Genomic DNA, 25755 nt, shown 5'->3' with positions numbered 1-25755 from the left:
GAGGAGGCAAAGGCCTCATTGTTCCTTGGGGCCAGCCGCCCCTCCCCCAGCCCGTAGGACTCGCAGACCATGGGTGACCGAGGGCCCATTTTCTAGGAGTGGGACCTTCAAAGAAAGCAAGGAGGAGAGGCAGAGAGTAGATCTAAAATCTCATGTTCTGAGCATACTGCGGAAAGGCGCTCAGAGCCCCAAGATAAATAAACACGTAATTTGAAAACGTTTTTCCAAAACGGGCTCCGCGCTGTTACTCATTGCCGCTCTCCACAGCCGACTTGGGCGATTCCGTGTTACCTTCTTATAAATCGGAATGTTTGACTGTAATGAGGGTCGTGAATTTACGGGCCCGGGTTGCCGGAAGGCACTTTATTAGCAGAACGAGCTTCTTCCCACGCCCAGATCCTCCGAGTGCCCGCCAGGCGCGCGGGGGCGGTCCCGAACTCGGGGGGGCGCGGTCCGCGTGGACCCGCCGCCGCGCAGCCACCCCGCGGCCACCAGGGGGCGCTCGGACCGCGCGGTCACCAACGCGGCCACCAGCGCCGGGTCGCCGCCGACTCGCAGACCCCTTCGCGCCCTCGGAGGAAACAAAGTACACCTTTGTCAGCGTCCCGGCGCGTGTGCGTGTGAGACGGCGCACACTGGCCGGCCTCAGCGTGTGCAGGCTGCCGGGCTGTCCTTCCTCCCACCCAAGCACGCCCCGAGGGGCGGCCAGGACCCACACCGGCTCCTGCCCGAACGCGGCGCTTCGCCCGCCGCCTCCGTGGCCTGTGGACTTCGCTATCCCAGCTCTCGGCAAGGCGGGAAACGGGCCAGAGGGAACTCGGCCCCGGGACTGGGGGCTCCGGCTCGGCCGGCCGCTTTTGATTCACCCGCTGCCCCTCGCAGCCCGGCGCCCCTAGCCTCCCCGTGCCGCGCCCGCCTTCAGTCTGGCTGCGAGTCCCGGGGCAGGTTTCCGACTCCGGCAGCCGCGCGCCACTCCGGCTCCAGGGCGGCGCGCCCGCAGGACTACAAGTCCCACCAGGCCCCGCGCCACGAGCGCCGATGCAGGAGGCGCGGTCCGCCTGGCGCCTGCGCATTGCGACCACCCGAGCCTGCTAGTACCACACCCCCGGGAGGGACGGAGGGGAGGCAGAAGCATCCGAGGCATTAAAGCATCCGAGGGAGCCGGAGGGGTGGAGAATGGAGTGACAGAGAAACGCGGAGGGTGGGGGGTGGGGGGGAGACTGTTGAGGGAGGGGGGAGGGGGGACACAGAGGGAGGAAGAAGCGGCGGCGGCGGCTCCTCTTTGCAGAGGGGGAAAACTCCGAGGGATAAGAGCAGGAATAATGCGGTAGGCAAGGCGGGCTGCTCGCTCCCGGCTCCCGGCTCCGGCGGCAGCAGCGGCAGCCCGAGTAGCGGCAGCAGCAGCGGCAGCACCCCCAGCAGCTGACAGCCCCGCCGGCAGGCTCCCTCGCTGACCGCCGACTGTCAATGGAGCTGGAAAACATCGTGGCCAACACGGTCTTGCTGAAAGCCAGGGAAGGTAAGAGGCAGGGCTGGTGCGTGCCTGGCGTATTAGCCGCGGGCCGGGGTGCGGGTGTCGGGCGGCGTGTAGGCAGGGGCTGTGCGTGTGCAGGATGCCCGCAGTGAGTTGGTCTCGAGCAGGACACCTCGGAGAGCTGCTCTGCAGACGCTTCAGGGGTCCTGCCCTTGGGCTCAGAGAATCTGGACTTGGGTAGAGAAGGAGAAACGTCGAGGTTGCAGGGATTAGGATGCTAAAATCTCCCTTAGTTTCCGGCTCTAACCTTACAGACCGTGCCATCTCGGCAGCTGTTGAAAGGTCAGTTGGAAAAGCATTCATTCAGGAAGAGATGGGCAAACATGCAAACAAAATAGCTTTTCGAGTCGGCCCGGGATGGTTCTGTGAGTGTGAATTGGTGTGTGTGTTGGGGCGGTTGTAGGGGGTGGAATTAGCAGAAGCCAAGTCTTTGCTTGCGCAGGCTGAGTTGATATAGGCTATTGCTGGAAACCATCCGCTGGGAATGTTTCTTAGGGAAATCCCGTCGTGTGGAAGGAAGCCTTTTAAAGGCAAAGTAAGATGTTAAGAAATTAGCCCGTTCGTAGAATTACCGGAGACATGGCTGTACAAATCACCTAGAAAATAATTCAGAATTTCGGAGTTGGGTTTTTTCCCCTTTGGTGATGGGAGGAAGAGATAACTGAATTGTCTGATCTAGGTTCAGTTAAGAAAGGTAAGTGTGCTGGGTGCTTACATGCGTTTTGGGTGCAAATTATTAGATTTCCTGCATTTAGCTGGCAGGAAATATCGTCAAAACGAAGTGGGTAAGAGCTTAAGTCAAAGCTGTAAACACACATTTTGACTCTTCCCTGAGACGAAAAAAAAAAAAAAAAGAGAGAGTGAGAGAAAGAAAAGAAAAAGTGGCCCAGAAACTTAGATGCTTCCTAAAATGATTACGTGTAAACATACATATTTAGGAACACCTGGAATTTATGTAACATCTCTTTTGCCAAGATTTGAGCTCTGGCATGCAGCCGTTTTACAAAAAGGGGAAGTGGTTTTTCCCTTTCATGGGAGGAGGCTTTATTTGACACCCAAGGTAGAAGGCAGCTAAGTAAGGTCTTGACTTCAGAGGGCGACTCAGGGAGCAGTCCACGAAAATGCCTTACCTACTTAATATTTTCATTCACCCACTTTGATGAATGAAGGAAGAATTTCTGGCTAGCAATAAAACGATTCATGTTTACCCAGCCAGTTCCATCACCTTGTGGCTCTGTACACGCTGTGCGGGTGGGTGATGCACAGCCCAGTAACTCAACCCAGCGTTCACGTCGTAATTTCGTCGTCATTTGTCGCTCTAAAGCAGCCGCCTGGAAGGTTTGCTTTGAAAACCCCAGCAGAGTTTAAAATATGCAGGTCGTTCCCCCTCCCTTGCTCAGCTTTGGTGTGAACAGATTTGTAGGAGTGGCTTTTCCTTGGGGACTTCAGGTTTCTAAGGCTTGAGCTTTTTTCTTTCTACCTACCCTGCCATTTTAGCGAACTGGATCAAGGTGGGGACGAGTGGTCTCTCCCCCGGACTGGGCTGTGCGTCCGAGAGGTAAAGGAGCGGAGAAAACAGCCCCCCGCTCGCAGCTTTTGCAACCGCCACCTAGTGGTGGGACATGGTTGTACATCTTAGGGCTTGGGGGCTGGGAAAGTTTTCCACCCTCCCTCCATTCTGAAATTATTTCTTGGGAAATCACTGGATATGATGGTGCTGGAGGCTTTGCAAGTTTCACTGGTTACTCCTCTAAGGAGGAATTGTGTTCCTTAGATTCGCTGCTCTACACGTTCGTTTGCCTGGGGCGTGCTTTTTTCTTCTCTCAGCATTTGGTTGCTTCTTTTAAAATGTTTTGCTTGGAGTTGGCAAAGTGTTATCAATTTTCTCTCCCAAATTGGTCTTTCTAGTTTTGTTTTTTTTTTTTTTTTCACCGCCTGATATTTTTGTTTGGCAGGTTAACAAATTGGTTTTTTTGGAGCTTTAGGGAAGAGAACTGCAGGCTGGAAGCTTCTATGGAATGACCGAATTACAGTGATTAAAAGTGCTGGAGAATGTGCCTTTCACTTCCTTTGCCTTTGAAAGTCTTTTCAAATTCTCTTGGAGAGTTTAGGAGTCATTTCATGGTGAGAAAATAGCTCTGGACGATGTGTTTGAAATGGAGAGGGCCTTGTCTGTAAGAAAAGGGAGAGACTGACAAATGAATGAGAAAAATTAATCACTGACATGGAAACTTCATTGTTAAAATTTGCGTTTCTCCTGTCTTTCTTACGTTTAAAGAGAATCCCTGATTTTATGTGCTTCCACTTTCTTCTTATTGGGTCTGTATTAAAGATTTGAGCACATATATTCTAGTTAGTGTGGAAGGTTTTAGAAACAAAAGCAATTTATTTTTCTCTTCTCAGTTATCATATTCTTGAAGTCATTCTTTTAAATTAAGGAATTCCCCCCCAAATCCCATTATGCAAATATTCAGAAATGAAAATTTCAGTCAGTTTAGTGAAACATCTAACATAAAATTTATAGTATCCCTAATAATCTGAGTTGTTTAGAATGTTTAAAAGTCCTTCTTACTTGAAGGCTCTTATGAAAGGTCACAGATGAGAAATATAATGGGCGTATGTGAAATTTAATTTAGTTCACTTAACAAAATACACTGTAAACAATTTAAAATGTGGCTTTCAAGTAAAAGTCACATTTGTCCCAAACAATAGAGAAACAGGCCTTGAAGAAAGACAGACGCACTTTGCAAATGCTGTAAAGGAAATTGTAGTTGTTCATGTTGGTGGGTAATTCTGGGGCCTATCTTTGGTTATTGTTATGCATTCTTAAAGGCAGATGGCTTCTTAGTTCACTGTAAATTCAGATCCTTACCATAATAAAATCTATAAAGGGAAAACATGAATATATCAATAAAATAGGAAATCTGTAAGTGGATTAGAGTAAAATGAGCCATTGTAAGTGATTATAAAACGTAGCGAACAAATCGCACCTTTGTGAAAGTTGTTTTGAAATAAGAAAAGATAGATCTGGATAATCTAGTTTCAGAATTTTAAACCACCCGAATGTATCTTGTGGGCTGTTTATTTGTCTTGGTCTCATGAGAAAACATTGACTTGATCACTCTTAGGAACTTTAGATTACTCTCCTAAAAAGTGGTTAAGGAAAAAAAAAAGAAGTTGAAACTGAATTCATGCCAATTTATGGAAATGAATTTAGTGATTAAGCATTTGATGAAAAGAGACCCAGACTAACTATCTATCTACATTTTAGAATCTCAGAAAATTGGCAAGCAAGCTGGTGTCGAAATAATAGTGAGAAAGAGTGTTTTCAGAGTGTGTTTTATGTGTTTCTTTTGGTTTTATTGTTGCAGTAAAGGTTTTTATGTTTTTCTCATATTCTAGATCTCTTGCCTCACTCTTGAGTGAACTGTGGTGAGAAGCAGTTTTGCAAGGGCTCACCGTTCTTCACAGGCTAGCTGTAGCCGAATCTGATCAATAAAGATGACAGAGGGAATATCGATCACATTTTCCCGAAGCACGACCCTAGCAGGCACTGAGCACAGGAACCCAGAAGTCAGAAACGTAATGACTTGGCCATTGGTCACAATTGCCAAGGAGCAGAATATATAGGAAATTTTCTCTCAGATAACTGTGGCTTTTTGGCCTGGATCTCCCCAGTGATCAAGATTAGGGGCCTGGGAAAAGGTGACGCTCCGTACAGGCAGAAGCTAGGGATGGTAAGAGAAGGGAGGGAACCTACATCCAGCCGGTGAGGGGCAGGCTCTGCCAGGACAGACTCAGCATTCCACAGCAGGGCTGAAAGCCCATGCTCCCTTCCGTCTTTCCCTCACACCCCTTAGTTCATGATGATGAAACCAGCACGTCAGTATATTTCATTATTAGAACATTGGAATGTCTCTGAAGCTTACAGCCTCCTCACTGCCCCCGGCAGGCAGGCATACTTCTCCCTTCAGTCTCCCTGTGCAGGAGGTGGTGGTTCCCCCAGCAGGAAGCCGCTCAGCCTGTTAAGTACAATGCCGTTAAATGCAACGGCCTTTCATTTTCCCTAAGTTTCTTTTCAGTACTGATGGCTTTGAGGTAGAGAAACCAAAAGCAATGTTTTCGGAAGGCCTTGCTCTCTTACAGAAAGATTTCAAGTGATGATTTTAATTAATCCAGCAGCCTATTTTAAAAATCATCAGATAAATGCCCACAGGACTCTTACCTTTCAGCAGCTTAGCTGCTGCTTGTCAGATTCTAAACTCCAAAGTGCCCAAACTCTTCTAGTCCCCAAACTAATCCTCGTTTAAATGATGTCTTCGGAAGCTGTAACTCTTGTAGTGGCTTGATAAATGAAAGCCTTTGGGTCTGGGCTGAAGACTTCAGTAATCTCTAAGTGGATTCAGGAAAGGGCCCAATATACAACCAAATCCACCCTTACCAAGGGCTATTCAACCCATACGTGGGAACTTCCAGTGTTCTTGGGAAACCATCCAGGACTGTGGGCAATATTTATTTTTATTTTATTTTATTTTTAAAAATTTTTAAGTAGGCTCCACGCCCAGTGTGCAGCCCAAAGTGGGGCTTGAACCCACGACCCTGAGATCAACACCTGAGCTGAGATCAAGAGTCTGAACCTTAACCGATTGAGCCACCCAGAAGCCCCTGTGGGCAATATTTAAAGTTCATATTTGTTGCCAAGGTATTTGTGACTCAAGATATAGCATTATAATATCTAGACATTTTTTGAAATAAAAACAGCCTTATGGTTACAAAAGGGTATTACCACAGTTGACCATGCAACTGAGCAGAAACTTGAGAGCACCATAGCCAGTGACCACAAACAGGTGACCCTACAGAAAAGGAAATCAGGAGGGGCACCTGGGGGGCTCTGTTGGTTAAGTGTCCTACTCTTGGTTTCTGCTCAGGTCATGATCTCGGGATCATGGACTGGAGCCCTTCATCGGGCTCTGAGCTCAGTGGGGAGTCTGCTGGAGATTCTCTCCCTCCGCCTCTCCCCTGACTCCTGCTCTCTCTCTCAAATAAATAAATCTTAAAAAAAAAAAAGAAAAGAAAAAAAGAAAGAAACCAAGAGTTTCTCCAGTCCTGCTCCCCCCACCCCCACACCTCACACCAAAGTAGAATAGTGAAGATAAAGAGTTTTAAGATGTGATTTAAAAATGATTAAAATGGGTTGTGCGGGCTTAGATAATCAGAGTGATTTCAACTTTAAAACACATTCTGTATTACTTCAGTGAAAAATTTTATTTAAAAATATCCTAAAGGCTGAAAAAATTTTAATCAATAAATGAAGCTTCTTAAGACTGATCTTTTTGGGGTGAAGACCTTGTTGTTCTGTTTGGTACCATCCAAACACTGGAGGACCCACTCCACTTTGTATCCATCATGCTATGTTTTAAAAAGAAGGCAGTTACCTCCCAACTAGACCATACCACCCTCCTCCCCAGTTTCTCATTTAGAGAAAACCATTCTTAAATTGTCTTCTGGGGATTCTTACAAGGGTGAAATCATTCATTCATTCATTCATTCACTCATTCATTCAACATTTGGTTGTTGAAGGGCCCTGTGGGAGGACGTCAGACTTACAGAGATGCTGCTGGAGGTGGGTGGACAGATGGATTTAAACTGGTAAATCAGATATGGGTAGAACTAGATACCCCCCAACCTCCCAAAGCTGAAGTTGATGGTGGTGTGACCTGCTTAGCTGGGTGACCGTATTGACTTTGCTGTTCCTAGAACTTGGAAAATAGCCCGAGGGATCAAAATAGGATTCAAAGGTCATACTTGAGGGATAGGCCTGAAATGTGGAAGACAACTGCTAATTTTCCAAGACATTGTGTTTTTATGAAGGTCAGCTCCTACAAATGGAAAACACTAAAAACAAGGGCAAGAGGACCATTTGGTTGAGAAATGACAAGAGGAGATCTGGTGTGCCGGGGTGCCTTCTGGGTAGAACTTTGGAGGTCTTTCTAGGGCAGTGGCCTGGGTGGGGTTGATGGGCCGCAGTTCTGGAGTGAAGATGATGGAGGCCACCTTCCTTTCTGGCTTTTTGTTGGGATTGGTTTGAGCATGTCCTCTGCTGCAGCCTGTTACCTGGAATGACCTGGAAGGGTTAAAGGTGTCTAGGACTCTAAACTGGTCTGCTGTCCAACATGGTAGCCACTAGCTGCATGTGCTATTTATATTTTAATGAATTAAAATTAAAAATTCAGTTCCTTGGGCATGCTAACCACGTTTCAAGTGCTCAGTAGCCACATGCGGCTAGTGGCTACCTTGTTGAGCTGCACAGATATAGAACATTCCCAGCATTGCAGGAAGCTCATTTGGACATAGCTGCTCTAGAGTTCTACACAGTCACTCGAAGAAGAGGGTGATAACCCCCTAACTTCTGACATGAGAACAGTGGGGAGGGAAAGGAGGGGAAGAGGGAGAAATGGGGAGGGTGTGGAGAAGAGAGAGGGAAAGAGACAGAGGCAGGGAGGGGAGCTGGGGGATGAGGGATTAGGACTGAGTCACTTTGGAGACAAATTTAGTTCAGGGACACTCATAGAATATTGGTGGTGGTGGTGAACCAGCCATATTTTTTCTTTTTTTCTTATCTTTTTGGGAAATTTGCCTAGTATGAGCAACTGACTTTCCTGATTCAAATTAAGTGTGTATTATAGATACAGACAGAGCCTTGTGTTCCTTCTTGAAACTCCTGATGTGAGGATATTTTAAAACAGTGATTTTATTAAGAAAAAAACATCGTGTGTACAGTAAATCCACAGAAGGAAGGAAACAAACAAGAACAGCCCAACTCTTTCTATGGACTTCAGAAAGGTGTTTTAAAATGAGGGCGAAAATAGGTAAAATAATTTTAAGACTTTCCATTTCTTCTGAACAGGACAGATTGAAATAAAATTAAGAAAGATGTCAAAAACACACCATCTTTGTATCCACTTTAGAATGATTTCTCCTTAAAAACTGTTTCCTGTGAGGTTTGGAAGATTTTAAGAATAACCCAGTTAGAGCACACTTAGAAAGTGGCATAAGCATTTGAAACAATAAAACAGTTAGTTGCTGTCTGAAGCAAGGAACTCTATTTGAAGTTGTGCCAAAGAGTCAACTGGTAACATCCTCCTGACAGAAGTCCGTAATAAATTAGGCTAATTTCCACAGGGCCTGCCTGATCTCTAGGAATTTGTAATCTGTGGAGTATCAATCTTTTTTTAAAAGGCAACAATGAAATGAACCTCAAAGGACAACTTCCGGGGAATGTGCAGAAAGCAAAAGAAACTGAGATAAACAGATAAGATGATTCCCGTGTTGTGAAGTGGTGGAGGCCCACGGGGCAGCCAGAGCCTTGGCTGCACCTGGCCTTCTCAGTTGGTCTACCGGTCTGGTGTCCACTTGCCGCAATAGAGATTACCCTGGTTTCGCATATAGGGAGACGGAGATGAAAGGAAGTCACGTGAACTGTGGACTTCCCTGGAGTGATCCTCCAAAGTCCTTCAATGTTCCAAAAGAAATCTTTCCCCTCCCATGTAATATAAGCCAAGAAACAAACCTATTGCCCAGGGCAGTATGGTTTCTAAATGTAAATGCCCATGAGGTTGCAATTATGGAAGAGAAAGAGGGTCTCTGTCACATTTCCTGGAAAAGGGGTGTAATGGGAGTGTAATTGTCCTCACGGATCCTGATTTCAGGTCAATGCCAATTTGAGAGCCATTGGTTGCGGTAATTCTTACTAGGTTGTGAGTGACTGACTACTAATAGGTGAATCCTCACGTCAGGTGTTTCCATTTTAAAGTAGAACCGTTGGGGCCCCCTGGGTGGCTCAGTTGGTTAAGCATCTGCCTTTGGCTCAGGTTGTGATTCCTGGGTCCTGGGATCAAGCCCCGTGTTGGGCTCCCTGCTCAGCAGGGAGTCTGCTTCTCCCTCTCCTTCTGCTCCTCTCCTGCACTCATGTTCTTTCTCAAATAAATAAATAAATAAATAAATAAAAAATAAATAAAAATCTAAAAAAAAAGTAGAACTGTTTATCAACTCAAATGAATCTGTGATTGAGGAGGGGGGATATCTGCAGGCATGCGTGGTGGCTATGATCCTTTGGAGCCCCATTCCTGGCATTCTATCTGTATCCTCTTCTCCCTGCCCCCGCCCTCATCCCTCACACATACTAACACATCAAAAGAGAAGGTCAGCCTCTTGGCATCTCCTCCTGGCAGGGCTCGGAGAGAATCTTGAGAAGCCACAGAATTGCCCCTGAGGGACAGGGCGTTAAACCAGATGGGTGGGGGTGGGGACATGTCATTGGCAGTATGCTACTCCTTTTCCTTGGCAGAGCCACTAGATGGGCGCTGGGCAGGTCAGTTCCTGCTGGCATCAGCTTAGCATGTGCAGGTCACCCCCCTTCCTTGGGTGCTTGCTTCCCCCTGGGAGCCCCTTGCCTTGAAGTCCCTCTGCCTGATGGTGTGTGCTCAGGTGTCTGCAGTTTTCTTTACTGAATTAAAAAGAAGCGGGCTAGGGTGGGAGAGGTGGGGGAACCCACCAGACCGAGTCCTCTGCCAGATTGCAGGGTGTCCCCCTCTCCATCCCAGAGAGAATGTAAGCTTCTCAGTGTTAACCCTTTTCCATTTTTCAGTGGTAAGCTGATAGACATTGCATTCAGAAGCCATATTAACCTGTGTGTGTGTGTGTGTGTATGTGTGTGTGTACATGTTGCGTCAATTTAGCCCCTTTATTTTTCGAGAATCTTTGCCAGCTGAAGAAGTCTCTTCCTGGGGGTCCCTGTCAAACTTGAGGTGCTGGAGAGGAGGCAGCATGATGTCACTGCCTGGTGATGAGGGGACAGGAACGCAAGCCTTTGATCTGCTCCTGCAGAGAAGGCGAACCTCCTAACTTAACCACTTCAGGAAGAGAAGAGGGGTGAAGGACAGCCAACTACAGGCTCGAGAGAACCCAGCCAGTGTAATCGGTCTGCCTATCTGATAAAAGGTCTTGTGAAACCTCATTTGAAAATGGAATTCCATCTTGGCAAAGGCTTTACACCACTTGTGAAATGAAAACAAGCTGGAAGGGTCAACAAATGGCCCAGGAAAAACAGCTTTGTAATGGCTGATGCAGAAATGTGCCCTGCTTCATCTTAATGTGGTGTGTGAATGCATTCAGGAAGAGCTCGCGGGGATGTTCAGATAACGTCTGTGAGAAGGAACTCCAAGCTCTAGGAAAACTAGGGGGTGGGGTGGGGACAAAGAATTGGGTCCCAGACTTGACTGGCAAAGGATGTCTCAAGATCCAACTTTTCTCAAGCCTCATGCCGTGGGCCCCTATCTCTAAGCCTCTAAGTCACGGAGGAGGGAGGGTGTCTGTCAGAGGCCATGTGCCGGGCGTGTTCAAGAAACGCTTGATTGATGCTGTGTCTAAGTTCCATGGAGGAGAGGGGCAAAGCAGAGAAAGTAAGTAAGATCTTCAAGAAATGGCCTTGATGTCACAGTAGATGGTAAATTAGGAAATGATTCAATGCGGTTAAGAAAGATTAACTAAGGGTATAGGGCAAATTGGAAAATGTTTCCCAAATGTTTGTCTTCACTGTGAAAAATGTCTGGCAAACTCCCCCACCCCCATCCCCAATTTGGAAGTGGTTTGTTTTACTTGTTTTGGAAGAAATAAATATTTGCATTAGACCAAAACATTTGGGGCAAACAGTTCTCCCGAATTCTGAGGCTCTGTGTGGGTTGGAGGAGATGTCTCATGCCGGTAACATCATACCTTTTTTGGCTAAATCGAAGGCACCTTAGGACACAAATCTTCACATGTTTTTCACATCACGACTAGAATGAGGCTGAGCAAATGGAAAGAAAATAGGAAGCCAGTGATCCCTCCAGACCTAGGGAAGGCTGTGGGCCTGCCATGCGAAGGACGCAATCGTTATAGAAAAATTGCCTTTCTGCTTATGGGCAAAGAGGCTGGATCCAATTAAGACAAGGAAAATGTATGTTAACTTGGAGAAAAAAAAATTTCTAAACAGTCAATTCTGTAATCCTCTCTGGAGAGGAAGAGGCCAGCGTGACGGGGCTTTATGGATGATGCCAAACCCTGTGATATATAATAATTAGCAACCAATGGTTATTGTGCCGCACGCTCGTTCTGCAGACCACTAACCATGGCTTGGGAAGGAATGCACCGAGCCTAGATATTTGCCCCAGATGTCTTCCCATCAGTAGTATCCAATTAGAGGGATTTTTAAAATTAAAGCTTAATTCTCTATAACATATAACAGAATATAAATTAAAGAAGGACAAACCTGATTTCCTCAGTGGTTCCACGGGTTACGAAGGTGCGGGCTAGTTTCCGGGTCCGCTGCATGTATACTTCTCAGCTGACATTTTGCTAACTGCTGGGTGGCTGATGCTTTTGTATCTTGGTGACTGGTATTCTCACTAGTCTTTTCTGGCAGCTTAAAAACATCTCAGGAATGAACGCGAGGGGGTCAAGGATTTGAGAGTCAGATTCTTCTTGGGCAAGTGTTTAAAAGTGAACCTGTGTCTGCTCATTGTTCCGTTCACCCGGGGTGTGGGCCCCTGTGCTCTGAATATCTGCCTTCAATAGGAGAGCTTGGGGGCTCCCCGGAAGCAAAATTCTGATGGGCATAGCCCCGGGTTGGCTTCTGCATCGTGCCCAGTGTCATAAATCCAGCATTTAGTGCATACTTACTGTGTATTTGGCACCGTGGCAGGTTCTGACAGGAGGAAAGTGTGAACAATGGAGTCTTCCATTTTTCTAGAAGAATCACTTAGAAATGGTAAAGTCCTTTGTGTCCATTGTTTTAGTTGATCTTTATAATCCTGTGAGTATGTTTTATTCTCCCCCATTCTTGTAGATGAAGAATTGGAGGCTAGGAGGGGTGAATGACTTACCATTGAGTACTCTGCTAGCCCCAGAGCCTGGACCCAGCACCCAGCCCCATCTCCACGCCTGACCCTCTTTCTGCCCCGTCACGGCTGCCGCCCTCCACAACCTCACCAGCTATGGGAACGTCAGTACTGACATACACGAGACATTTGAAAAAGAATCCAGTGTGCAGCTGTGACTCACAACTAAAATGGAATCATTCTATCTAATTTTTAAGACTAAAAAAATTTTTCCCCAGGTAATCTACCTGTTTGCTAAAGGAAATTCAAACAGCAATGCAAAACAGGCAAGAAGAAAGTGAAAATCTCTCTCTTCCCAAGTGTCCTGGCTACCAGCCCTACCCCTCAGAGACAGTTACTGTCTGCATTTCTGCATTTAGGGGGACCTTTTTCCAGATCTGTGTCTATGCCTGTGTGAGCATACGCGTCCATTCTACCCAAATGGCAGACTGTATGCACGGTGTTCTGCAGCTGTTTTCAGTCAACAGTGCATTGTAGGGCTTCCCCATATCAATGTTTCTAGTTTCCCCTGAAATGGATGAGTGTCGGGAAAAAATTGTGAGGCACTTTGGAAACTGAGTGTCATTTCAGTGAAATGCTGGGTGTCTTCTAGCATAATCCTGAGGGGTTATCTGGTTCCAAAGGGGTCTGTGTTTTTCATTTGTCCTGGGCTGGTTTAATCGTGTAGTTAACCAAGCCCCTAGTGTGGGCCAATTAGGTTTTACAATTTATTTAATTGTTTATTTATTTTTATGAAGTAGGCTTCATGCCCAGCGCGGAGCCCAATGCAGGGCTTGAACTCATGACCCTGAGATCGAGACCTGAGCTGAGATCAAGAGTCAGACGCTCAACCGCTCAACTCAACTAACCTACCCCAGGCCCCGAGGTTTTACAGTTTTTAAATATATCGTGAACAGCAGAGGACTATCCTGTACGTCGTGTAACATCTTGATATACTTATTTTAAGATTTGGTTGTTTTTTCCCCCCGTATGGTGGTATCTGCCTGATAGCATTTCCCCACGCTCTTCCCCACTGTCTGCTCTGGGAAAATTAGTAATAATTTCTAAAGTGGAGTTAAGTGGCCCTAGGGATGTACAAATACATTTTCTCATGAGAAAGGAGCATGATACATAGGAGGACGTGTGAGAAGACGTTTTTGAAACCTTGGGGATGTAACACCCCTCACCTCTGAGAACGCAGTCATCTTTTCTGTGGTATTCAAAGTTTGGAATAGGGAAATCGAGTTCAGTCAAAGACTTTCCTTGACAATGACCATGTCATTGTCCCTGGGTTTTGCATTTGTGGGCCCGGCAGGGAGCAGGGAACAGACTCAGATAACAAGCCCACAGCTTCGTAAGAATGTTCTGGTATGTATCTCCTTTGAGCATCCCCACAACCTAGACTTGGCCAGTCCTCCTTCTTCATCTTTTTCTTTCGGTTTGAGAAAGAAAGAAATCAAGCTCAGAGAGGTGAAGCGCTTTTCCAAGGGCACACAGCAAGGACCTACTTCTCCTCCTTCGCCTCTGGGGCTAATCCAGGGCATCTGTTCCCGTCTGTGGACCTGCCCGTCTGGGCAGGGAAGTGCCACTTAGCTCACGGAGGCGGTAGATCTGTAAATGTGTCTTGGGGTAGTCATGCTCTTTCCTCATTCCCTCAAAGGTGCTGCGTGTGCTCTCGTTGGGAGTTCCCCTCAATCTGACGCGTGTGTCTTTTATCTCGTACAGCATTCTCCTCTGTGGAATTCTGTGGGTTCTTCCTCCAGTAGCTACTTTGACTGAAGGTTTGCATGTGATTTACCTCGGCGAGGGTTCTAGGAGTCCCCCCTTGAGGATCAAAAGCACAAATAAAAACGGTCTGATACAAAAACAAGTCACTGGCCCTGCCTCCCCTCTCTGTCTTCCTCCAAGAGAAGCTTGGCATGAGGGCAGCGCCCAAGGCCTTGGGTCTTCAGTATTTTCATAATCGTTGGAGGGGAGAGTGGCATTTTCTTCCTGGAGGCATCTGTAGATGTGTTGGCTCACACTCTAGTGCTCGCTGCTGCCTGAACCAGACTGGACCAGCAGAGTGGACCCAACGGGGAAAGGCTGCCTGTTAATTGGATGATTAGTCTGGACAAGGTCGTGGACTCACTGTCATCTCTGGGAGTTCCTTTCTTCCCCAGAGAAGGGGTCCGAGGATCAAACGAAGCCCATGCGGAGAGCGGTGCCAGAGAGGAGGCAGTCTCTAATGGAGGACTGGTCCCCAGGCCAGGACTGCCCCGAGGCGGGGGGCAGCTCTGAGGCTCACTCTCGGGCTGCGTTGTTCCGCAGGGCTACAAAGTACCACAACATGGGCAGCTTAGAACCACAGAAATTTATTGTCTCACAGTTCTGGAGGCCAGAAGTCAAAATCAAGTGGTGGGCAGGCCACACTCCCTCTGGAGGTGCTAGGGAAGGATCTGTTCCAGGCCTCTCTCCTTGCTTCTGGTAGCTTCAGGCATTCCTCGCTGATAGATGTCTGTCCTCTCCCTGCCTCTCTTCACACGGTCTGCCCTCTGCGCCTGCCTGCCTGTGTCCAGATTTCCCCTTTTTATAAAGACACCAGTCAAACTGGATTAGGGCCCAGCCTAATGACCTCATTTTAACTTCAAAAAATTTTTTAATTGAAGTGTAGTTGATATACAATATTATATTAGTTTCAGGTGTACAACATAGTGATTCAACATTTATGTACGTTAGAAACTGACCTCATTTTAACTTAATCACCTCTGTAAAGACCCTACTTCCAAATAAGGTCACATTCTGAGGTTAGGGTTTCAATATATCTTTTTCTGGGGGGGGATGTGGACACACAATTCAACCCATAAGAAAAAGCCCTACCCGTGATCTGAATCAGAAGCTCATGGACCGTACCTAGGAATTTCTATTTTAAAAACTCCCCGAGGATCAGCCAGTCAGGGGAACCACTGCTCTGAAGATTTTTTGACTCTCTCCCGAGATGATGTTGAGCCTCCCCTCCAACCCGGCTCTCCAAATAGGACTCTGCACCTTCCCTGGGAGCTGGTTTCTGTCCTCTGCTCAAATCTTTCTAGGGTTGGGGAACTCATACCTCTCTCAAGCAGCCCATCCTGTTTTAAACTGCTGAAAACAAACAAACAAACAAACAAACAAACAAACAAAAAAAAAAAAACCTGCTGAAGTAAGAAAAATATTTATTAGCTAGGCTTCTTGCTTTACCCACTAAATTGCAACCTCCCCGAGGGCTGGGATTCAGATTACTTTCTTTCCTTATATCTCCCTGGGCCTCACCAAATGCTGATGGTAAACCTGAATCTGCAGTCAAGCCCAGGTACGCCTGGTCCATTAGGTCCTGGTTCTGCTCTTTGGAGGCCTCCAGAAGAAATGCACCACACTTTGCTGGGGAGGGGGGGTGTCCTTTTTTTCCCTCCAGTGCAGAAAGGTGTTTGTTTTGTTTTGTTTTTAAGATTTTATTTATTTATTTGCGTGCGCGTGCGCGCAAAACAGAGAGAGAGAGAGAGCGTGAGCAGTGGGAGAGGGGGAAGCAGGCTCCCTGCCGAGCAAGGAGCCAGACATGGGGCTCAATCCCAGGACACTGGGATCATGACTTGAACCGAAGGCAGAAGCTTTTTTTTTTTTTAAAGATTTTATTTATTTATTTGACAGAGAGATTGGCAGCCAGCGAGAGAGGGAACACAAGCAGGGGAAGTGGGAGAGGAAGAAGCAGGCTCCAAGCGGAGGAGCCCGATGCGGGGCTCGATCCCAGGACTCTGGGATCACGCCCTGAGCTGAAGGTAGACGCTTAACCGACTGAGACACCCACGTGCCCCGAAAGTTGTTTTATTATAGCATGGGGGCAGGACCCATGGGCAGAAAGAGCAGCTGGAGCCCTTCTAATATTAGAAGACAACTGTGATTCCCACTATAAAATTGAAACCAGAACCCTGGCCTCTGGACTCCCAGCTCAGTGCTCTCCTTGGACATCATATTCAAGTAACCGACATATTCAGCCGAGGATCAGAATCTGTTAGCAGCTGGGAAGATTGTATTGCTCACATCTGGCAAAGCTCAAGGACATAGCCATTTAATAACTTCCCCAACTGGGGTCAAGACACCCACTTTCTTTCTTTTCAAGGTAATATTGGTATCTTCTCTTGCTCTTAAGTGTCCCGACCCAAGATGTTTCAATTCCCCTGAAAGCTCTATTGATGCCTCTAATGAAGAGGTTGAAGGGAAAGGAAGAAGGTGCCACCAACATGCTGTGTGAGCTTTGGCACATTGCTTGACCTCTCTGAGCTGTATAAACGTACACCTTGCCCAGGTGTTTTCCGGAGCTCTATTCACCCTCTAGATCCAAGAATTTGCTGGTGCATTTTCCACTGATGGTAATTCAACGGGTACTTCATAATAAGATTTGATGTTAATTTGAAGAGCAGCCATTACACATTAAAATGAAAATTACCCCAAGGAAAGAATCAGAGCTGGGAGGGGTTCCATGTATAATAGAAACAAACAGGAAAAAAACCCACTGCTGCTAATTTAATTGATGCCTGCAATCTAAGAAAGGCAAAAGCATGATTCTAGTATTTTCTTTAGTGGATTATAGAAAAGAAAATTAAATCAAAAGTCAAAAATAAACAGTTTGATTGCTCTTCACTGTATTATCTTAATAAACAGTCTTCCTGGAAAGTTTAAAAATACACAGCGCTCTGTCTGGCCAAAGAAAACAATAAGTAAATATTGTTGAGAAAATGTGAGAATTTTCCATCTAGGCACGAGTGACGACAACATTGTCGTGTGGACTTGGAGATATCCCACAAGGAGTTAGAGGTTGATAAGCATTATGTACTTGTCAAGGCTTGTGGTTGGGGACACTGTTGTCACCCACGGGGTTAGAATGGGAGTGGGCACAGCTGAGCGTTCTCGTAGGCTCCGGGCAAATCCTGACCCGTTTCTTCATTCGCCCACAACGTTTGGTCTAGACGTCCACCTTATCTTGACTGGCTATACATATTTCACAGTCTAGGAGGATGCTGAGAAGATTGGTGGTTCTCCTTCCCTTAGGTTTTCTATGGCTGTAAGTGGCAAAAGGTGGGTTGGTGATTTGGTAATTTGTCTGAGGTCGCAAAACCAGTAACTTAGCTTCTCAGTATCTTTGTCATCATCACATGGGGATAATGCCTTCATGATTACAGAGACCCAATGAAGAATACAAATAAAAGAGAATGTCCAGATACAGACCGAAGTGTAGGTAAAAATCTAGTTTACAGTAATGGAAGCATTTCAGATAAAAGGGGAAGGAATGGCTTACTCAGGAAATGGTGTTGAGGTAAGTGGCTAATGAATCATTGGGGAAGATATAACATTGGATTCCTACCTTACGCTAACTAAACAAATTACAGATGCACTGAAGATTTAGATTTGTAAAAGAACGAATCTATGAACATTCTAGAAGAAAGTATAGGTGAATATTTTGTATAGTTTTGAAGCACAGTCATAAGAAAAAAGGCTAACGCAGTTGACGGTGCAAAAAAAAAAAGAATCTCTGACAAAAGAGATCATAACAAAAATGAAAGTTGAGTGACAAACTGGGAAAATAGCCTTAATCTGTAAGATACTCTCATAGAAATCAATCAAAGGGAGGAAATGTCCAGTAGAGAAATGTCCAAAGACCATGAAGAGGTGTTTCACGAAAGACTAGCTAGGAAAGAAGCTATATTAATTAAGCAGGAGTCTTGGTTGCAAATGACAGCAATCCGGTTTGAACTAGGATAGGCAAATGAGAACTCATCTGGGAGGGAACTGGGGTATCTTGTATGTCAAGGAAGGGTGGGAAGTACAGGGACCCAGAGGGCCTCCGTAACCCGGAACTTGAACACTAATAGAGCTCTCCATCTTTCATCTGCTGCTTGATGTACCAGCCTCCTGTTTCCTCACTACTTTCTCTGTATGTTGGGGGAACATTTCATGGTTTCACATTTTACAACTTGCACCAGTAGACAGAGACTGGTCTTTTCCTCCCCAATTCTGATTTGAAAAACTAAGGAATGACTCCAGCTGTCCTGTCTTGTGTTGGTGGATCGCTCCGGAATAATTCAGGTAGATTGCAGGCATCGATTCTTAGATTCTTGGATTGAAGCCCATAGGGGTGAAATTGTCACCACATGGTGGCTCTGGTAATAGCTGGAGAGGTTGGGGATAGTAAGTGGAGAGGTGCTTTCTAGGGGGAGAAGGGAGGTGCTATATAGGGATTCACTACACATGAAAAGATGCTCAACCCACCAGTAAACCAAATCTTGTGTGTATGCAGAGTCTGAGAATGGCAAAAATGTAACACATTGATAAGGAAGTGTGGGTAGATAGGTTCTTTCAAACATTACGCTCCCTTTGCTGATAGGAGTGCAAATTGATGTCTTTCTCAGGGAGTCTGACAATATATACATCAAAAGCCTTAAGATTATGTAACCTTTGAAATTGAAATTCCAGTTCTAGGATTTCATCTTAAGAAACACAGTGCACAAATGTTATACAGAGTGTTATAAATGGTCGAGGGTATTTATGACAGAAGCTGGAAACAATTTCAGCGACCATTGGTAGAGGATTGATAATATGAATTTTGGCATATTCAAATAATGGGCTCCTATGTAGCCATTAAGAATTATGGAGATCTATTCTTATTGACATGAAGAAATGATCATGGAATGAATAGAAGTTGGGATAATCTGGATTTTGTATAGTGAGCCTGTTATATATAAGTGAAAAAACAAGATTTTTTTCATTTGGTGAAGGGGGGACGGCAATTAGTGCTTTAGAAATGTAAGTTTGCTTGCTGAGAGCATAACGAAATAAAATCTTTTTAAAAAACAAAGCATATGTTAGGTCCTCTGGATCTCCCCAAGGGTTGTCCTACTTAGCATTTCACTGTGGGAAGTCATGAGATTACTCTGGCCGTCTTGTTTAAATGATTCTTGAAATTTCTCCATGGACCCATTTGTTGACTGACCGGCTTGACTGAGTCTGTAACATATACCTTAGTGCAGCTAGTACACTTTCTTGACTCTGCTAAATGGTGACACATTTTTGTCTTTCAAGTATGAATTTGATTTTTGGGAAAAGCCTACGTTCCTTTATTGTCACTTTTGGTGCATAAAGCCGGTAGCCCCCTGGGTGACAATTTTGGAGGTGGAGTCTGGGCCAAGAATGGAGAACGGGAACCTTCCCAGTGCCCGGGCCAGGGTTGGGGTTTATCTGAAACCCCCCAGGCACTGTGTGTTCCCTTTAATAGTAACCACTGTCATTTGCTTCTTTTATCCTCACGTAACCATATGTGGGAGGTGAGCATTTTGATTCTTACATGACAAGCTGGGCGGTTGGTAATGAGAGAAACACCATGACTGTCTGGAATCCTGCAACCAGGGGTGTGCTCAGTGGGTACTGGATTTCTGTCAGCCCTATCTGGTAAACTAATGACTAATGAGCAGGAGTACTTTGGGATGCACAAAATTGGAGTCCGTTTCACTGATATGATTCAAGCACCTCCTGGGTGTATGACGCTAGTAGAGTTGATTCCGGAGTGTAAAGGTGAAAGAGACTGCTCCTCCCTTTCAGGGAGTTCTGATCTAGTTGGGCAAGGACAGGTGCATGGCCAACTACATTACAAGGTAGATTCTAAGTATAAAGATAGTCATGATGGGGGGAGATCACTTAAAGCATCATGGAGAGGTGGCATTTGGGCTGGGCCATGAAGGCTGGTGGCTGTGATGTGAAGCCACCATTAAAGAGACCCCCTCCCCATGCCAGGTTTGTGAAGGGCGCTTTGTAGATATGTATTTTTCATTCCAATCTGTTAAGTTAGGTATCCTTGTCATTTGCCCATGACAAACCCATAGAGGCTAAAGTGCTTCCAGGGTCAAGAGGCAGGTAAGTGTTGGAGCTTGGATCTGACCCTAAAGCCAGTGTGGTGGGAATTCCATCGCATGAAGTTACCACGTGGAGTGTGGTGACGACAGAGACTCCTGGGAGTGCGGAGGGCAGAGCCCAACAGTGGTGACTGGACCACTAGCAGAAGACAGTTGTTCGCCTGGAGCATGGAGTACTTGTAGGGCAGCATGGAACAGGAAGCCTGGACCAGCCTCTGGGGAAACCAGGCTGAGATGTTGGGAATTACATTTTTAGGCAAAATGGAGCCATTGAGAGTTTTTGAGCAGAGGAGGCTGATACTGGCTGAGCTGGAAGACACTGAATCTGGCAGCAGAGGCTGAGGCCAAATGGGCAGTGGTTCTGAGAAGTATGTGGTCCTGCAAAAAAAGAGGGGTGAGGTGGGTGGGAGTGGCTTTGGGGAGGCTGATTCTACAGAACTTGGCACCTGATGGGACATGATGTGTGAGAGGATAAAACTATTCAGTTTGAACCCAGGTGACGCTATAGGGCAGCCAAGAGATGTTGCTGGCTCTGGGAAAAGACGCAGGCCTGGTTTGGGTCTCACGGAGAGGAGAGATGGCCATTGCGGAGCTGTGGAGGCTGGAGAGAGCTTTCTGGCGGGAGGCGAGGATAGCTTTGTTTTTTCCCTGCCCAGCACCCTCTTCTTCTAACAGCCCCGCCCTTTTGCTTTGGGGCACCGCCCCTCTTCCATATTCAGTCCATGAGGTTAGGTGGGGATGACTTCTCATTGGCTCCATGGGTGAGCATGGGATCCAGCCCTGGCCAATCAGAGCCTTGCTTTCTTTGACTCCCCTCCACCGGTTTAGGGGGTTTAGGGACGAGGATGTGATTCATGGTCCAGAAAGAGCTTCCTTTCTGCTTCTGGGGTTGCCAAGCTGGTGGAAGGGAAGCCTGGAGCTACTGGTGGCCGTTGCCTGAGAATAAAGGCAGCGAGAGAGAGAGAGAGAGAGAGAGAGAGAGAGAGAGAGAGATTCCTCATCACATTGATGGTTGGTCTCCCGCTAGCCTAGGAGCGAGATGCACCACCCTGGGCTTCCTGTTTGGGTGAGCCGATAATTTGACACTTACCAGTCAAAGGGCCCTGGCTCATTCAGGATTAGAAGCCATGTCTTTAGGGGACACCTGCCTTAAAGGTCCCAAGAAGACAGGCCTGGAGGGGTGGGATGTGGATGGAGAGAAAGTGCCCCGAGTCAAGGAAGGCTGGAGAGCATTTATCCCAGGCTTTGCCTGAGCATAGGGCAGGTGCCTTTGACGTTTGCCATAAACAATACAATCCCCACCTGGTTGCCTTTGTGGGACTCCAACTGTAGAAAAAAAAAAAAATCAGGAAACAAGTAAACAAACATGCTGGTCACCATGGAAATGTAAACCCAAGGTGTTAGGAACAATAGCTGTGTGTGAGCCCGGAAGTGGATGCTGTCTCCACAGTTGGTTTGATCCCAAATCTTTTTCCCTTAGGGAGCCTGGACATACCTATAAACTCGTTATATAGACAGCTTCCCCTAGAGAGGGAAACACCTCCGATAAGCCTCGGTTTCATCATCATTAAAATGGCTATAAACTTAATATGGTGCTTGTGCATACCAGGGCTCTCCTCACAGCTGCTCTTATTCCAATCCCGCAGACGAGAAAAATGGAGAGAGATTCCTTAATGTGCCCAAAGTCACCGATATTAATGGACAAGGCAAGGCTTGCATTGAGGCCCCAGTGTCCGCACCCTTTCAACAGCCATGTTCTGCTACTTTACATTGGTGTTCAAAAATTTTAGTAGAAGCAGTTAATACTTATTTTACTTGTCTTATTTTATTGAGTCCTGACCACAGACCAATGGGGTAGGTGCAACTGGTTAATCCCACTTCATAATGAGAAAGTGAGGCACAGAGGGTTTAGGAATCCTGTCCAAGTTCCACAGTCAGTAGGAGGCAGAATTATATTTTGAGGTTATTTTTTTAGATAACGATTTGAAATGCTGATGTGCCTTAAAATTATTTTGGAAGCCTAGGATGCGTGTTAACTGTAATTTCTAAATCTGGCTCTCATCAATTGTGATGTTCTTCATGTGTAGATTTATATTAAACAAATGGAGGGGGATGAACATTGTGGACAGAGAATAACAGTGACTTGATTTGTCTATTATCGTTGGAAAACCATATTCCGGAATTCACTAACACGTAAGTAATTGGACAGTGTTAAAGCAAAGAAATAAGCTTTGAAAACAAAATCACACCTTTAAAATCTATGCAAATTCTTTCCTTGGTGAAGGAAAAACCGAATGTACTACTGTTTGTGGGCTGGCTGGACGTGTTACAAATGCTGTGGAGTGGGAGTATGTGACAATTTTTTTTCATTGAGGGCCCATTATAAGACACACTTGGGCTGCTTAAACTCCCCCAAACTCGTGAATTGGTTCAATAACAAAAGGCATGAATCATATTAATATGAAGGTGCCGGAACATCTGCCTGAGTAATTTCTGACACTTTTTTTTCTTTCTTTTTGAAAATGTGTTATACTTGGGATTTATTGTTGGCCTAGAAGCTTCATGAAGACAGGGCCTGTGCTCATTATTTATTGCTCTTTGTCATGTGCCTGTATACGGTAGGTCTCAATGAATACTTTTTTTAAAAAAGATTTTATTTATTTATTTGACACAGAGAGACAGCCAGAGAAATTAGGAACACAGCAGGGGGAGTGGGAGAGGAAGAAGCAGGCTCCCAGTGGAGGAGCCCAATGTGGGGCTGATCCCAGGACTCCGGGATCACACCCTGAGGCAAAGGCAGACGCTTAACGACTGAGCCACCCAGGTGCCCCTCAATGAATACTTTTTGAATGAATGATGAATTTAGGAACACCTGGATTCTCCCGCATGCCAAGCCTACTTCTCTCCAGGAGGTTCCTTAGACTGGCAGATGGCCCAGGGCTATTAGAAGCTTATGGTAAAGTTCCAGCTGGTTTGCGGGCCCAAGGCGCAGCTCCGGACCGCTAGTTGAGGTGACCCAGTTTGGGAGCCCAAGGGCCCCTTTCCTCCTCAGGCTCAGCCCCAATCTCAGCTCTCACCACTCTGTCAGAAAGGGCGAAAGTCCCTCTCCACCAGCACAAGGAGGGGATGGAGCCAGGGGAAAGCAGGCAAAGATTCAGGAGGCCTCAGGGCCTGGCATGGAACTGGCTTAAGCCTCAGCCAGATAGGGGCTCCCAGCCCGGCTGTTTCCAGAGGATTTGAGGTTGGGCATTATGGTGACCTGCCTTGGGACACCCTGCTTCCACCCTCTGGGACGTCCAGATCACCTCCAGCCTCAACCCTGGGGAGCTGTTTTAATTAAGGGCTAACTTTGTGTTGGTTACTGAAGGTGTGCTTTGCCCTCTGCTAGGGACTGACTGCATGCTCACTGGTTTTCCCTTTAGCACTTTTTTTTTTTTTTTTTTTTTTTAAGAGACAGAGCATAAGGAGGGGTGGAGGTGGGGAGAGGTAGAGGGAGAAGGTAGAGGGAGAATCTTAAGCAGGCTCTAAGCCCAGCTTGGAGAGAGCCAGGCTTGGGGCCCATTCTCAGGACCTTGAGATCATGACCTGAGCCGAAATCAAGAGTCGGTTGCACACCACCCAGGCGCCCCCTCCCTTTGCAGTTCCTTTTCTCACTGCTTCCTTCTCTGTTACACAAAATAAGTTAATACCTCCATGTACAGTCTACAGCTTAGAACGCTTTATCTCCTCATCCTTACAGGGATCCTATTAGGATTGGGCTGTCATGATCCCATTTCACAGATGAGGAAATTGAGGCTTAAAGAGGATAAGTAACTTGCCCAGCATCATGTGTCTTCTCAGTTGTGTAAACCAAGTAAGGGAATGTGACTCTTAAACCTGTTTTTCTTCTCTGCTGGGCCTGGGGCCCACTCCCCTGCTTTGAGTTTGGGAAGGAGGGTATAGGCCTTTGTTTTGTAGGATTATTTATTCAAGTTACTGGTTTTTGCTCAATCACAGGGGCCTATGAGCTAGTTAAGGGCATTATGCTCGTTGTATCTTGTATATTTTTATTGGGAAAAGGCCACCACCCATCATATCTCTCATAGATCTGTTTCAGCAAAGCTGGCTGTAAAGTGTATTTCTGTAAAGTGAGCTCATGTAAAGTGAATTACAGTGAAGTGAATCCTAGTTCCTGGTCGGTTTCCTTCCTAAAAAATAAGATCGCTCCCGGAAAGTGTCCCAGGAGGGTGGGGGTCTGGGATCTGCCTTTGGCCACATGTTCACCCCCGTGCCTGCTCTCTCCCACCCCCTAGGCCCTGGGTATTGTTCTTTTGTGCAGATAGTAACAGCGCCCAAGAGTGCTGGGGCCCTGGTTGTAGCAGGAGTTATTTACCTTCTAGTCTCGGGGCGGCCACTTGTTCAGCCTGCACAGTATTTTAATAATTAGAAAATTTCATCTCATGTCCCTGATTTAAGATTTCTTTTAGAAAATTGGAAGTTCTAGCAATATTATTAGGTAAGGATTTTTGCATAGCAACGTTTGTCTACAGTATTGGTTGTCTATTTTGGGGGCAGAGTTCCAGGCTTTACATTTCACCGCAGACCACACGTTTCCCTCTCACCTGACACTCAGTGCCTTTTGCTCAGTTATGTCACCCGGCCAACTGCTGGGTTGGGGCCCCTGTCCTTGTCTATGGTGTATTTGCCTTGCAAACTTTAAGTTATATAATAACAAGTTCCCCCTTTAAAAAAAAAAAAAAAGAACAGTTTTGCAGGCACAGGGTTTACTTGACACACAATTTCAGCAGGCACTGATTTTGCTCATTTAATGGTGAGAGCTGGTTGTAAGACCGTGTATGAGTACCTAGCAGTAGGAATATGTTGGAACGAAGGACAGGGCGGGTACTCTCTGGAGTCCCCGGCCCACTAAGTGAAAGGGCTTTCTTTAAAGAAATGACAAGTAAAGTGCAATGCTAAGTGATAGAAACAGTATTCGAAGGGAAGACCCTTAACTTCAGGGGGACCGACGTAGAAGGAGCTGGGGAGGGGTAGGTGTGCCATGGGGACATTCCACGACAAAGGAAATGCAAGCAAGTGAGCTGGGAAATACCCGAGTTGGAGCCTGAATGATGCTGTTTACAAGTTCTTACAGGAAAGACTATTATGGGCGAGCTCTTAATGGGTTGTCTGTCTGTCAAGGGGAGAGACAGGCTGGGGGGGGGGGCTGGACTGAGATGGAGTGACTCTAAGCTTTGGTTCTTGCATTTCCTGTCTTTCCATTTACAATCTGCTTGGGGATTAAAAGGCTCTGTGAATGGTGGTTGGTGGCTGCTGAGTGAGGGAGGAAGGAGGTGTGTGTGTTTCTGTTTCGCATTCTGAATATTTTCTGGACACAGAGAGGGTTTTCTGG

General features: G+C 46.3%; 1 protein-coding gene across 4 annotated transcripts in view; it reads left to right on the top strand.

Annotated features, from left to right (window-relative positions):
• Positions 1-1127: 1127 nt before the first annotated feature.
• GRK5 (G protein-coupled receptor kinase 5) overlaps positions 1128-25755 on the top strand; it is a 207229-nt gene continuing 182601 nt past the window's right edge. For 2 of the 4 annotated variants that reach the window (XM_026494247.4, XM_026494246.4), the window contains exon 1: positions 1128-1519. In XM_026494247.4, the coding sequence (XP_026350032.1) occupies positions 1468-1519 (52 nt within the window). In that variant the 5' untranslated portion in view covers positions 1128-1467. The remainder of the gene's footprint in view (positions 1520-25755) is intronic. The other 2 variants (XM_057308348.1, XM_057308347.1) reach the window with 2 other exon arrangements.

Source organism: Ursus arctos, unplaced genomic scaffold, assembly GCF_023065955.2.
Source record: "Ursus arctos isolate Adak ecotype North America unplaced genomic scaffold, UrsArc2.0 scaffold_7, whole genome shotgun sequence".
Lineage (NCBI taxonomy): Eukaryota > Metazoa > Chordata > Mammalia > Carnivora > Ursidae > Ursus > Ursus arctos.
This window is presented reverse-complemented; position numbering and strand designations above follow the sequence as displayed.